Genomic DNA, 15,304 nt, shown 5'->3' with positions numbered 1-15,304 from the left:
CACAAGAAGATCCCTTTAAGTGAGAAAATATGGATTTTAGAGCGAGGTTTTAAAAAAGAAAATAACGAAATAAATGAAACGCCATTAGGTAATGATTATATCAACCGGTTACGACCGGTTCAAACTGTCTTCGCCGACTGAAAACTGGACAAAAAGTTGGACAATAATATTTACAAAACAAAACCTTAACTACCTGTGGCTGTTTCTTGTTTGTCTTATTCCCATTGGTTCATTTGATTTTCTTCGCTTTTATTTTCTTGGCTGACAATACCGTGTTAGTAGCGTTGCTTTGTGAGGCCCAACTGAACGACACGAATACCGTTAAAGTAGGCTTGAGAACGCTTCGGAGGCTCATGTCTGACACACATCTGCGTCTGTCGCCGTTGACTGAGCACTCTCTCTTTCCGAGGGGAAATCAATTTGTATTTTGACGTGGTTAACGGGTGTCTCGTCCTTGTTTTTCCTCTGTGGTCATGAATTAATGAATTCATGAATAAACTAGTTATTTTATCTTGTTAAGAGGGTTATTACGCGATGACGAGTTGTCACTGGAATGCGATGAAGCATAAGTGTTATTTGCATTTTCATTCGATTTTTTTTTACTTTGTTTGAAATGGTTTACTGTCTGTACCAATAACTAATTAACATATACATCAACAGACAATCCCCATGGAGAAATAAACAGAATTCATGTTTATGCCTCTCTTATTCTCGTTTTAATGCTACAACGTGTATGCTTGTAGGATTCTACTGCTGCTTTGTGTGGCACATTCTGCGTTCCTAACCATTCCTGGAAGGAGGGATCCCTCTGTTTTCTTTCTCAAGGTGTTTTTCCCCTTCCAACTAGGTTTTAACCATGCCCTTACAAGGACTTAAGGGGGAGGGTATGTGTGCTCAAGTCAGGGTGTGTGAAGCCGTTTCAGGCAGATGTGTGATAAAGGCTTCTATAAAGGTTACCATGAATAATCCTTACCTCTTAACATAGGAGGCTGGGTAGCTTAATCGCTAGGCTGCTCCATGGTCTAGTAGTCGCTAGGGTGTTAGATTCCCAGCTGAAGGGAACAGGGTTTCCCAACTTACGTGCTCCTTGGTGACTTGTATCTGAATCCATAGGTCAGTTTGGATAAAAGCCTCTGCTAAATTACCTTAGTTTGAATCACTCGACAAAGTCGACATGCTTAAATGTAGTACTTAGCAGGGCTTGTCCGGCTTTTTTGTGATACTGACCTGCCCTTGAGCTAGCTCCTAGGGGTCAGCCTCTTAAGACCAGCAGACAAAGAGGTTAATCATTACAGGTGGAAATACACCACCGCACATTTGAGACGGAGAACGCAAAGACTGACGCCATAAAAAGAGACAGAGCGAGGGGAGGAGAGAGAGAGATGGGGTTAGCGAGAGATGGGGTTAGATAAACGCTTTGAGGAACGCCGGTTGCCTGGAGACGGTTGTCACGGAGACCGGGAGTCCCAGTGTTCTTTGGCTTCCCCATTGTCCTATATTTGTTTGGATATTTCCGAGATTGCAGGCTGTTGAAGTGTTTTTCCGCTCTTCCTGTACATTTCTTCCTTTCTCCGGAGGTCCACAGGAGTCGACCCTGATAGAGTGCAGGCGGGGGAGAGATGGAAATATTTCCAAAAATGACTCGCAACGAAAGGTGACACACAGGCAGTTATGGGGGGATTTATTGTCAGTCAAACGATGGTTCTGACTTTTGGTGGGAATATTTGACCATTGCGTTGAACACAGCAAACGCTCTCCTGATGCTCAAGAATTAGTCAGGAGGAGGCTCCATGAGATATCAGACAATTCTATCAGGAATAAATAAACACGCACACACACACACACACACACACACACACACACACACACACACACACATATAAGTATAAAATATATATTTGGATATGTGCAAATAGGGCAAATACCTTCTATGACTCAGGGGGCTTTGTTTCTCCCACTACACAACCCAAAATAACATTGTTTGGTTACACCCTTTTACAGCTTCAAATTCCCAACCTCCTTGGATCAGTTCATTCATTTACTGAAAACATCAAGCAGCACTCTGATCTAATGGCCTTGGGCAAGCTGTAGGATAGTTTCAATCATGTGATCTGAAGTTCCATAAAATAAGTTCAAAACCACCAGTGCGGTACCAGACATTCTAGAATTACCATTTGTTATCATTCCTGTTTTAATGGTGAAGCCCACCAACATGGCAGCTCGGGATGTGTGTGACATTATGTGAAACCTTAAATGAATTAGGAATAAAGTAGGAATAAGACCGAGCCAATTAATAGTTTCTGAATACCAATGAGATACACAAGTGATGAAAGGGATGGAAGAAAAAAACGACACAATACGCCCGAAAAAGGTGTTGGCTATAACCATGTTTCCATTTTCAGTGATCACTGTGCATAACTAATTAACTCTATATTTCCCCAGCAGGTGTTTGAATGTGTGTGCTTGTGTATGTGTGTTCAAGCTAATACTTTAATACTCTAAATAGTCTGCAGGGTGAACCACCCCAGGTGGACACACTCCGTGTGTGTGTGTGTGTGTGTGTGTGTGTGTGTGTGTGTGTGTGTGTGTGTGTGTGTGTGTGTGTGTGTGTGTGTGTGTGTGTGTGTGTGTGTGTGTGTGTGTGTGTGTGTGTACTGATGTGGATGGCCAGGCCCTAGAGCATGCTGCGACGATTCGTCGACGTTAAAGCTAGACTTCCGTTCGATTCCCCCTGAGTCTGGGTGATTTGTTTTCGTTGTTACCTCCCCAAAAAGGTCACCGCCATCTCCCGCTCCGTATCTGCGGGGAACAGCAGACACACATATTCATATATTCTGAGAGAAATGATAACAACCAATCCATAAAGAATCCGAAGCCAGACTCACTCAAACCCGGCTTCGCTTTTGATTGGTTGATTGGTTGCCCTGTCGACCAGAGAGGTAAGAGGAGCAGGTCAAAGCGATTACTGTGTGAACACCCCCGGAGTCGTTTCCATGAAATTTTGCTAATGTGGATTAATAGCGGATCAAAGGACGACAGCTATGCCAGGTGTTCCGTGTGTGTGTGTGTGTGTGTGTGTGTGTGTGTGTGTGTGTGTGTGTGTGTGTGTGTGTGTGTGTGTGTGTGTGTGTGTGTGTGTGTGTGTGTGTGTGTGTGTGTGTGTGCGCCTGCCTGCCTGCCTGCCTGCGTGCGTGCGTGTGCGTCACGTATTACTATTTATATGCCAGTGTTTTGATTTTTAAAGGTTGAATATAATAATCACATTCAATAGGCTATTCTTCACGAAGAGTATCATTGACTTTCCTTCCAAAGGGGAATGCAATGAGCTGAGAAAAAAAGTTTTTTCACAATGCAAATGCAAAGTAAGTATGAATGTCTGGGAAAGTTGGACGTGTGCTGGTTCGGGGTAGGATTTCACATAGATTTAAAATCATGATTAGAATTCAAAACTTAAAAAACATTTTTAGCAAACATTCAATAAGTACAGGTAAGTAAAGTTCTGAATTATATGACCCTGTTAAAAACTCGCTGTTAAGAGTCTTTACGCAAGACTGCCCTCTAGAGGCCGGGTTGGGTTTGCAAAGGTGACGCATAGACTTGTGTTGAGATACCCACTTATAATTAAAACAAGACACCCTTTCAGTCGAATTAAACTGCCGCAAAATGCCGTCTTTGTATTTTATAATATACATATATTATTTTTTTTAGGCTAAAGCATTAGGTTAAGCACAAATAAAAATTGTAAAGGTTATTTAACCACAAAGGATTATATATATTTTTAACAACATGCTCTAAAATAACAACTGTCGTGACATTCACTGTTTGTATAATTTCGCCACACTGCATCTCTAGCCTCTTATTCAACAACATTCAATGGTTACTAGGGTGCTGTGGCTGGTTGATGAAGCGTTGCTAGGGTGCCTGCGTGGTTGCTGGGATGCTCGAGTGGGTGTTTTTTGGTGCCCTCAAATGAAGAAACAATCCTGTGGGGAATAATATTTCTCAAATATTTTAAAATCCGTTTGGCATTTCCAAAAATAAAAATACAAGCAGGACTACCCCTTATCAAATGTATAGTATTATAAATAATAATATTTCTTACATAATATTCATACGTTTAAGAATTTATGATTATTATTATTATTATTATTATTATTATTATTATTATTATTAATCTTGTTAAAAAAGCCATACTTTCGAAGATCGCTTTGACACGACGTTTCGTTGCCTACGTCATCACTCTGCGTCGGCAGAACGCTGTGCTTTGATTTCACACGTGAGTTGGGCTTGTTTTGGTGAGTTACGCTGGTTCATTTTCTTCAAATTGTGTTGACCTATTGGATTTCTATTACGAATAGGGGTCACTTTTGGATGTTAAATAAAAGTTCGTCTCCGTATTGTTGCATGTCATACATTGCAGTGGAATTGACCATATTCTAGCTATGTGATCTTGTACTGTATCGTTGCACCACTCTTCTCAACACATGCTCAAAGTAATCTAAAGATCGGTGATAATCAGTAAATTAGTCAATAGTTCATTACAATCAAACGTACACATATCGCTCAGTTTGCAGCGGACCGCCGCCTACTATGTTTTTGACTTGAATGATTCTGTTTTAAACTTAATCACAAAGAGGTTCTCATGACAACGGTTTGGGGAAAGTTTCAAGATGCTGCAGAAAGAGGACAAGAAGCCGTGGGAGAAGGGAGGCAACCGGAGACAACATCCCTCTGAAGATGGAGTTGGAGAAGACGACCAGAAGAAGAGCAGGCTCCAGGGTGCGGCGGAGCAAGGTGGAGCCGGGGAGAAGGAGACTAAGCAGCGCAGTGGAGAGTGGAAGGGCCTAGACGCCCTGAGTGTGGGCTACTTCCGACGGGTTGGAGATAGACTCGGGCAGGCCTTTGAGGACGACGAAGAAAGAGGTGAGATGGTAGCTGAAATTTGTATAAAGTTTGAGCGGAAAGATTGTGGATGAGTACTCTATCTACATATATATTGAGCTTCCCTTGATCAATCATCGGTTGTCAAGTCAATTGTTTTGATCTCTTGATAAATGCGATGTACCGAGACTGATATCAGAGGCGACAAGTCACAAAACAAACAGGATCAATTAATCAGCTAAATTTGAACCTGTCTGGAAACTTGATAATTGCACTTAGTCCAAGTATGTGTAACTTTCTTTCAAAATACGTTTTTTCAGTGAGATGTTCAACAAATTAATGATACAATATCCTTATTAACCACAGTAGAGGACATTCAAATGTGACAGCATCAGAATAGCAGTGTAAATCAAACGAGAAAATAACGAATTAAAAATCCTTTTAAAATATGTATTTGTTGTAGTCTTTGTAGTAACTTGTATTAAAGCGTTACTCCCACATTTGTGCCTTAAACTACATCTAATGTGTTTCATATAAAAAATGTACCAACTGTTGAACACAGGTTATACATCATACCCTCGCTGTATCTCACCCACAGGGATGTTTGTGGAGAACGTGCTGGCAGAGGTGAAGGGCAAGGCTAAGGTGGTGGCCATGGACAAGACGGGGAGTGTCACGCTGCAGCAGCTCATGCCATTGGCCAGCCTGGACCAAGTGGGGGCGGTGCTAGCTGAGCTGTGGACAGGGAAGGAGGAGGAGTCGGCAGCTTACAAGGCAATGTCGTGTGACCGCTGTGCGGGTCATGTGGTGGAGAGTGCGCTCAGACAGATGTGTCGCTGGACAGGTGAGGTTATGTCCCTTCTGTGAGGTCATGCTGGATATTTGAATTTTTAGAAGCTTTTATCCAAAGTGACTGACAATCAAGTAAGATGTGTCTCCCTCATGAGCAGGTAGGGGTTCGAACCCATAACCCTTTGGCAGGGAGGCAGAGTCCCTAGGCGCTAGAGTTCTGATCGAGGCTGAGATGTTAAAGCGGACCCCTTTCTCTGTAGCGTTTTTTTTGGAGAAAGCTGCAACTCTTCTAGCTTGGGTACTATTTGAGATGGATAGTTTCTTAGCTACTACTAAGTTGTTAGACTCCCAGAAGTTCTTGGTTTGATTGCCAGTGCCCGCAGTCAACCTGCCTGCATCCTAGAGGAAGTTTCCCATACCTGCTCATTCATTTTTAACAACGTGTACTCAATGTAATTGTCTTTTTTAATTCAACACAAAAAAAATGCATGTCCGGTTGACATCCTCCCTCGCTTTCGCTCCAGACTCACCAGAAGAGGTTGAGGCCGGCGCCCTGGAGAGCCAAGTGTTACTGCTGAGCGCTGCGGTCAGGCAGGACCCCGTGGAGTTCATAAAGCACCTGTACGGCTCGCACGCCGTCCGCACGCTGCTGCACGTGCTGGCGGGCTGCGTGCCCCCACCCCGCATCGACACGCGCCCAGGTACACAGCGTAGAAGTGGACCGTCCTGTGTAGGACTGTTTTACCTTGACCGTCGTACGTATGCTTAAACGTATGACGGCCGACCAGAGTCTCTGCGGTCATCACGCGTACCATCCAGAGCGTTCATATTCCAATCCTTGCGTCATCGGTTCGGGCCCCCACTATAAAGCTGTGGGGTGCCAAGGATCTGACGGGATGGACACCCCTCTAGGTTTATGGTGTGGTGCCAGGTGAATTGGCGTTACAAATGTTCAACAGTAACTGACAAATGGGAAATATCAATCAGAATGGAAGGCCGCAACACGGGACCCACTTGGTGTTGTGTATTTTCCTTCTGACCTGCGGTGCTCTGCCTCATGGGAGGTCGTCCCTCTCCTTCGGCCCACCGGTCTGTCTTCAGAGCCCCGGGACAAGAACGTTTAAAAAAAGGCAATAAAATATTTATAGATACTGTCAGGGAGTTTGTAGTGAGGTGGGAGGAGATGGCGCCAGGGGAGGATTGCAGGGCAAGAGGATTAATAACTCATAACTCATAGCACAGAACAGCCACTTGCCTGGTTATTTTTTAATACGTTTAGTCTTGTCTGGATTCCTCCCTCACGGCAGGAGCGAAGGGGAAGCCCGGCCCCCCGCTGCTCATGGACTTCGAGGCTCCCGTGTCGTTCTGGTACGAGTTCAAAAGTCTGACGGAGGAGCTGATGACCAACGTCAACGGTGAGTCCTGATTGGCCATGTTCCTTCTAGGGAGACAGAAGGAGAATAATAATTATGACGAAGAAAACATCAGCGGTGTAGTTTGTAGAATCGGTAGATGCCCAAAAATGGAAGACACGTAGCCTGATACATTTTTCAGGCTTTTCTTTTTAATGCACATCTTATAACATAATATCGTCGACCCCTGTGGCTGTTCGTATATAAATGGGAGGGCTGCTGTTGTCATCATGACCTGATGGGTCTGATTGAGGCTACAGACGTGTCCTGAGTCTGTCTGTCTGTCTGTCTGTCTGCAGTGAGTGTGGCGGACACGGTGGCCAGTGTGGTGTTCCAGATCATGCTGACCGTGGCCCACAGGAAGCGACCCAAGCTCTGCAGGAAGCTCCTGGCAGGCATCGCAGAGTACCTAGGCACCCGCAGTGCCGCGCCGGGAACCAGGTGAGCCCCGGGCCCATTGGAACTGGTTCATACGGCTTGTTTTACACTGGTAACGGGTGTCAGAGCATACGATAATCCTCCTAGGGACATGGTTCTTTTTCATAGATCTGGTTTCTATAATACTTTTTTTATCCAACAGCTTCGACTTAATTAAAATCTATCACTGCACTGGCATACTAATGATTTAAGCTTCTAAAACTTAAACGTCATTTTATTTTACGATGGACATAAACCCTCTCCCCCGGGGTTCAAGGAAAGATCTTTTTCTAGGTGACTCATTTGAATCCTGAACTGCCAACAATGACACACAACCAACCTTGTATGTGATGAACCTTATCTCCTCTTCTCACCCTCCCCCCGCAGCCCTCTGCTGGTGTTCCTGAAGGACCAGGCATCCAGCCGCCTCCTGGAGGTGGTCTTCAAGCTCTCCTCCAAGGCCCTGCTGCGGCAGCTCTACAGGGACCACCTGCGGGGCCACCTGGTGGACCTGGCCCTCCACAAGATCGCCAACTTCCCCGTCCAGAGGCTGGTGGCGGCCTCGGCCAATCTCAAAGTGGTAGGCATGATGACGCCATAGGGTGCCATGCGGCATGACAAGTCCAGTGGTTACATTCTTTGCATGGGTGGTCCCAGGTGGGAATCAAACCCCTCACCGTGGCGTTGTTAATGCCTTTCTTGCACTGATTGAGCACAGAGGACGACCATTGTAGGTCCTGCCTTTATCTCAATCTATTTTTCTTCTTCTACAGTTCTCAAAGGTGTTTGACGAGCTCAACGAGGGCCTGGAGCCCATCTTGGCTACGGGTCACATGGGCGTAATCGTCCAATTGGCCGACAGCTGTGCAGAGAGTGGGCAGAAGCAAGGCGAGCTGATGCAGCACCTCCTCAGTGTAAGTGTCTAGTACTAAAGTTAAGCATTTGTTTGGACAAAGCTTTTGTCTGCGCATTCTCGGGACGAGGCGACCAAATGACCTTACGACCTCTTTGATTTCTGACCTTAGTTTGGAGGTTAGTTTGCTATTCCACTCAATCAAATTGAATTGAAAGTGAATTGAATGGTGTGTGGTTGTGTTGCATTTTCCTCCCAACAGGCGTTTCACTGTGAGGAACCCGCCACCAGACAGGCCTGCTGCCTCCCCCTCTTCCTCTCGCTCCTCACCCACGAGGTGTACTACGCCTCTGAGACAGCAGAGGGCGATCTAAAGAAAGAGGTATCACCGCTGTAGCTGTCTTTCTCATTCCCCTCAGTCATCAGTGAAATAATTCATCAGCAGTGACGGCTCTAGAGAAATAATCCTAGGGGGCCCAAGGAGGGGCCAGTGTTTAAACAGAGGGGCACAAAATAAGGCTTTTAATTCAAAATCATCAAACATTAATTAGTAAAAGAGTTTATAACTTTACCAGTCTGTATTTTTCTGTCAAACTATCTTAAATTAGATGGAGCTTATGCCCTAAATCATCAAAATCATATAAACATTTGTTTTGTACAAGAGTGCAAGAGAAAAAAATTAAAAATACAGTACATGGTATAAATACAGTGTGCCAACAATGTGAAAAAAATAGGCTGAGCTTACAGGAAGGGTTACAGCAATCTTGCACAGTCTAAATAGCTCAAAGAAAACATCCCTCATTAAAACAAACTACTCAACTGTACTGTATGGCTGTTTTACTTAACCACTCTGCATGTTTTGTGTAGCTGTAAGTAACAGCACTTCCCCACCTGTTTTAATGTACGCCCGGCTTTTTTTTTTTTTTTTTTTAGTTTTTACAGCTCTTTGGTAATCCCTCCATGCTATCATTGCACACTTGTGTTGTTCAGACTTTGCATGAACTGAAAACCCTGCATCTCTCTTAGTTGCTTCTTTATCTCAGATTCTAAACCCTGGTGTTGAATCGAAACAGTGTCTGGGCATCTAGTGTGCTAAAATGTCTACGCGCATAGCGATATGTAGAGTCCATTACGAAAGAATACTCAAGCCATGGACGAAGATTATATCAGTTTGGCCTGAAGCTCTGTTTTCTGTCCCCCTGTACTGGTACATCATTCTTGGACTTGCTGATATCTGTAGAAAGATGTACAGTAAACCTAGCGCACAACTACAACATGTATTTGCTTCTGCATGTATATCTGCATGTAATGCAAGATGTAGGCCAACTTAGTATATGCTTAAAAAGAGAAAGGTTAGAGCAATAATGGCACAAAAATTGAGTTTACACACAGAAAGCAAAATTTTAAGGATACACAGTAGGCCTACAATGAAATTATAATTGCACTGCTTTGCAAACAGAAATAACCTTCATCACAAACCTGATTGCAGTACTTGATCCACATGGATCAACTTGCTGTACCTCCGGCTGGTCCTCTCTCTGCCTCTGTATGTTTTCTTCCTCCTCACCCTCTTCTTCCTTCTCACTCTGGAATTTCCCTCTGTGTCAGGGCCCTCACTTTCATCACATGCCTCCTGGCTCTTCCTGCTCCTCAGCTCTCTCAATACCTTGTTCCACTCACTTTTTTGTATACTTGGGCAAAAAGGGATGCTAGGTTCTTTCCTCGTTTCATGATAGCTGCTATTAGAAGAAAAGAAATGTAGGGGCATGCATTACATTTCGTTGCATAACCATCCCTCCCTACTTAACACAGGCAGATAGCCTACTACTCTTTACTCAAGTGTATTTGTTATCCCAATGCAACCGCCAAAACGGACGATGACTCATCAGTTCATTCATATCTTTATGCATCAGCCTTTTTAGTTTGCTTGTCGTTGACATTGGAATGGGACGACTTGATAACTTTAAACGTCTTTAATTCAGGCCTTATATTTATTTGTCCCCTTAAATCCCTTATTTATTTTTTTGTTTTGATTTGATCCTTATCTTTCTCTCATTCTTTCTAGCTTGCTTTCTTCTTTACCCCTATCTCTTTCCTGCTGGTGCCTGCCCTGCCCTCTTGGTTAATGTGTGTGTGTGTGTGTGTGTGTGTGTGTGTGTGTGTGTGTGTGTGTGTGTGTGTGTGTGTGTGTGTGTGTGTGTGTGTGTGTGTGTGTGTGTGTGTGTGTGTGTGTGTGTCCTAACTAGGTCCCCCTATCCTCCATCTGCTACCACGGGTCCCGGCTGGTGCAGGCGCTGGCCCGGTTCCAGGACCGCTCCCTGCTGATGGGCAGCCTTCGGGCCCTGGCCCCCGCCGACCTCGCCACCCTCAGCTCCGACCCGGCCGGCAGCCACGTGATGCAGGCGCTGATCACCCTGTCCAGCGACAAGGGGCGGGGCAAGATCCTACGCAGGATGGAGGTACGAGACCAGCCACGTCCATCTATGGTCACGTCTTTTTCGCAAGCCATTCCACCTCGGGTCACATGTCCTTTACCATCAGCCACGCCCATTCGGGGTCACATGTCCTGAACATCAGCCACGCCCACACAGTGTAACATGTCCTTTATCGTCGGCCACACCCACCTAGGGTTACATGTCCTTTATCATCAGCCACGTCCACTCAGGGTCACCCCATTAGCACTAGCCAGGCCAACCCAGGGTCACCTGTCCATTAGCACTAGCCACGCCCACTCAGGGTCACCTGTCCATTAGCACTAGCCATGCCCACTCAGGGTCACCTGTCCATTAGCACTAGCCACGCCCATTCAGGGTTACCTGTCCATTAGCACTAGCCACGCCCACTCAGGGCTACCTGTCCATTAGCACTAGCCACGCCCACTCAGGGCTACCTGTCCATTAGCACTAGCCACGCCCACTCAGGGCTACCTGTCCATTAGCACTAGCCACACCCACTCAGGGTTACCTGTCCATTAGCACTAGCCACGCCCACTCAGGACTACCTGTCCATTAGCACTAGCCACGCCCACTCAGGGTTACCTGTCCATTAGCACTAGCCACGCCCACTCAGGGTTATCTGTCCATTAGCACTAGCCACGCCCACTCAGGGTTATCTGTCCATTAGCACTAGCCACGCCCACTCAGGGTAACCTGTCCATTAGCACTAGCCACGCCCACTCAGGGTTATCTGTCCATTAGCACTAGCCACTAGGGATGGGGATCGAAACCCGGTTCTATGAAGGACCCGGTTCCACTTTTTTCAAAACTCGAAAATCGTTAATGTTTGGGCTAATCGATACCACTATCGAGTCCCGTAGCTCATTCTTTATTTTTTTGTCCTGTAACGTAATGTTGTGTCCCTCAAGTCGCGTCATGGCAAACATGTAGGCCTATTTCAAGTAAAACAAGTGAAGTCTGGCGGTTAACTGCTCGCGAGGATGGCTGAAAAGGGTGAAAATCATTTATTGTAAAGGGGGGAGCACAACCTCAATGGCCAAGCACATTAGCATTGTGCATCCAATAAAGGCCAAATGCAGTACCTTCGACTGTCTCCTCCGTCTCCTGTCGCACCACAGACGGGCCATCTTAATCATCCACTCAAAGTACGAACGGTAATCGCACAGACAGACATTGTCGCTACTCCCGTCAGTTAAAAATAGTAATCCAATTGTGAAATCGGTGTTGTATTCGGTAGCATACAAGCTAGTTATCTTAAAAAGTAAATATGTGCTGCGTATAAGATGTGCTGCGTATAATTGCATTTTCAATTACATATTTAATATAAAATGCAATTATTTATTTCCTAAATATTTTCCTCATCACTAAAAACGCGTCGTATTTCCACCGAAAAGTATCGGTAGTGGTATCGATAAAGACTCGGGATAGTTAAGGAGTATCGAAAATGGTATCGATATCAATAAATATTAATGATCCCCATCCCTACTAGCCACACCCACTCAGGGCTACCTGTCCATTAGCACTGGCCACGCCCACTCAGGGTTACCTGCCCATTAGCACTAGCCACGCCCACTCAGGGTTACCTGTCCATTAGCACTAGCCACGCCCACTCAGGGTTACCTGTCCATTAGCACTAGCCACGCCCACTCAGGGTTACCTGCACATTAGCACTAGCCACCAACACCACCACACAGTTACATTTCATCTCCAGCCACACCTACCTACGTTGTCATGTCCTTGATCATCAAACACGCACACCTACGGTTATATGGACTTCATCAGCGTCTGGCTCCTATGACCTTCCACATATTAAGTTCACGTTTCGCAATGAATGAACTGTATAGCCATGGCTGGGCAGGACACATTTCCACATATGGGCGTAGCCTTGCATTGTTCAGAAAACTCGAGGGACTCTCAGTGACGCCGCTGCCCAATCCGGTTGGGTCAGGGTTGGATTGGGTAGCAATAGCAAGTAATAGCTTGTGGCTTAATATAACCTGTATATATATATATATGATCAATTCTGAATGATTGTGATTTCAATAATGTTGACTATAATCTTATAAAATCACATCCTATAACTGATATATTCTACAAATAAGAAATGCTGTACCTCTGTGTTTACAATCTTACTATCGACCTTCAGAAAACCCCTCCAAGCCTGACGAGCTATGGTTCTTTCATTCTAAAAGGCCCACCTCTTCACTGGGAGGGGCCACACACTGCGACTTAATCAATTGTGAGAAAAAATAATATAAATATCCAATGTCTCCCATTGTTACTACATTTGTGTTTGTATTTGATGCATCTTCTGCACCACAACCCATTCCTGACGGCGATGTGTTAATTTCCCCACCTGGTCCTGCTGATCCAGGGCCAGTTTGTCCAGATCGCCTGCTCCAGGACGGGCAGCCGCCTGCTGGAGGCAGCCTGGAACAGCGCCTCGGTCAGCCAGCGGGAAGGCATCGCCGCCGAGCTAGGTAATGCGCACTCCCCTCCCCTTATTGAACACGCCACGCCCAATTACATTGATCAACAGATATTATAGGTTCTCGCGGTACCATTTCATGTGGAAGGAAAATAAAAAATCCTGTTTGAGTTAGTTCCCACCCACAAAAAAAAAAAGAAGTTTTATGGCAGACTTCTGGTAGACACTTTTTTTTTTTGGGTGGGGCTATATTGCTGTTCAGCTTTCCGCTGTCTCCATTCGCTTCATTCAGATCGGGGGGGTGTAGTCAGAATGCAAGGTTGACTTTACCTGGTAACCCATAAATGGTGATTTGGGTCCGACGTTTTGTTTACCTCTTGGCTAGAATTGTAATTCTGCGTTTAGTTGCCGCTATATGTATCGTGGTCGGTTTCTACACTGTTCATTGCATTTTTGGTTCTGAAATTTTGACCCGGAGTATGGTCTGCATTAAGTCACAGATTTGGTGCCATTCTGTGATTTTTATAAAGTGAAGATGTTGTTCAAATGAACACATAGTAATTTCAAACCCCCTCAAGTGATCTAACATTACCGAACCGCAAACTGGAAAAACAGTGTGGGCCGTCTGACTTGACGACTTCCTTGGGCTGCTTTTTTTACATAGAAGTTTCATTTTCTACCATAGTTAGAAGTAGATACATTGCTAGCTATTCTGTCTGACATGAGTGAGAAGTGGTTCATTCGCTAGGTATTAATTAGGCTAGTTATTTTTACAAACCTAGCTATCGTTTCAGAACTATGATGTAGATATCTACATCATGTATAAATATTCCATTTGGGAGAAAATATTATTCGAAGTATCATAGTGTCTTAGGAGTGCATATATCTCTTAACATTCAAGTTAACACTTTGGTGTGTAAGCGACTCTAAATAGTAGTTAATATTATTATATTATGAACCTGGTTTGTGCCCTCTCCCACTCCGTCTCGTCCCAGCTCCGAGCGAGACCCGGCTGCGTTCGGACCAGTTTGCACGTCACGTGTGGTCCAATTTCGCCCTGTCCCACTTTGTGAGCCGCCGTCCACGCTGGAAGGAGATCCAGACAGGGGAGTCCAAGAAACGCAAACTTTTTAACGATATTATTGCTTAAAGTGGTCAATTCATGGAGATCGTGTGTATGGATGTATGGATGTTTATTTTTCCCAATAAATTGGAATTGCATAAATGTATAACTTTCTCTGGTATTATTATTGAATGTGTAGTCATTTAGCCAAGGGACATTTGACTCTCCTGGTCTTCCAGTGTATTTTGTTAATCGCTTGTATAATCGCTGTTCTGATTGACAGTAGTTCCTGATAATTAAAATGATCAGGAACTTAGTGGTTCAGTAAAACTTAGTCATTCAATTCATGGAACATGAATTGAACAAAGTGGTCCATCTCAAAGTGGTAATTTCAAGTCGGATTTCCTGTAAGCGCAGTGTTGCCCAACCTTGCTCCCCTGAAATGTGTTTGGGGTTACGTCACATTCCTGACTCAAGCTATTTAGGGATATTAGGCAATCATTGTTTAATTTGAATCTTTTGAAGCGTAAATGTCCCTTGTATATAACCAGACGGCCTAATGAGTAATCTCCATGAGCAGAGTACTACTGACAACGTCCCTGGGGGATGATATTGTAGGCAGATGAGAGGGGGCAAAAGAGGTTAATAACACTGCAGGTTACACCCCTTGCCCCCTGCATCCGTCCGTTGACGGATCTCATTGACTTTGTATGGGGCGATCCTGAAATGCATTGTGGGTCCGTCTGTTCCGTCGGCTCCGTCTCTTGCGTTCAGAAGTTGAGAAAATTGTAACTTTTCAGGCTGCAACAGATCCGTCAGCCAATCATATCGTGGCTCCGTCGGCAAATACCACTGCCCCATCCGTCAGGCACGCCTTCTGTCGTCCGTTGACGGATGGATGCAGTGGGCAAGCTGCGTTGGTGGTAAGGGTCTTCGTTTCCCAGATGGAAGGTTCAGGGTTTGATGCCCCAATATCAACAGTCAGTGGGCGCCCGTCAGCAA

The 15,304-nt window shown here is 45.0% G+C and overlaps 1 protein-coding gene across 2 annotated transcripts; it reads left to right on the top strand.

Annotated features, from left to right (window-relative positions):
- Positions 1–4,220: 4,220 nt before the first annotated feature.
- On the top strand, positions 4,221–14,468 carry nop9 (NOP9 nucleolar protein). Of its 2 annotated transcripts, none has more exons than XM_030364408.1 (12): positions 4,221–4,295; positions 4,664–4,923; positions 5,480–5,725; positions 6,198–6,374; positions 6,981–7,088; positions 7,385–7,526; positions 7,890–8,082; positions 8,276–8,416; positions 8,618–8,737; positions 10,602–10,814; positions 13,186–13,291; positions 14,235–14,468. In XM_030364408.1, the coding sequence occupies exons 2-12, from the start codon at positions 4,671–4,673 to the stop codon at positions 14,387–14,389; spliced, it is 1,854 nt and encodes a 617-aa protein (XP_030220268.1). In that variant the 5' UTR covers positions 4,221–4,295; positions 4,664–4,670; the 3' UTR covers positions 14,390–14,468. The 2 variants fall into 2 exon arrangements, with proteins under 2 accessions (XP_030220268.1, XP_030220269.1); XM_030364409.1 differs by having other exon boundaries at positions 4,238–4,295; positions 4,635–4,923.
- The last annotated feature ends 836 nt before the right edge of the window (positions 14,469–15,304 follow it).

Source organism: Gadus morhua, chromosome 8 (assembly GCF_902167405.1).
Source record: "Gadus morhua chromosome 8, gadMor3.0, whole genome shotgun sequence".
NCBI lineage: Eukaryota > Metazoa > Chordata > Actinopteri > Gadiformes > Gadidae > Gadus > Gadus morhua.
Note: the sequence above shows the minus strand (reverse complement) of the source record. Positions and strands in the feature narration are given on the sequence as shown.

Bases quoted from the DNA above. Each gene is read 5' to 3' on its own strand.
- nop9 (XM_030364408.1), top strand. From the start codon at position 4,671: ATGCTGCAGAAAGAGGACAAGAAGCCGTGGGAGAAGGGAGGCAACCGG. The intron at 5,726-6,197 runs GTGAGGTTATGT...CTTTCGCTCCAG, and splicing joins ACAGATGTGTCGCTGGACAG to ACTCACCAGAAGAGGTTGAG. The intron at 6,375-6,980 runs GTACACAGCGTA...CCCTCACGGCAG, and splicing joins CCGCATCGACACGCGCCCAG to GAGCGAAGGGGAAGCCCGGC.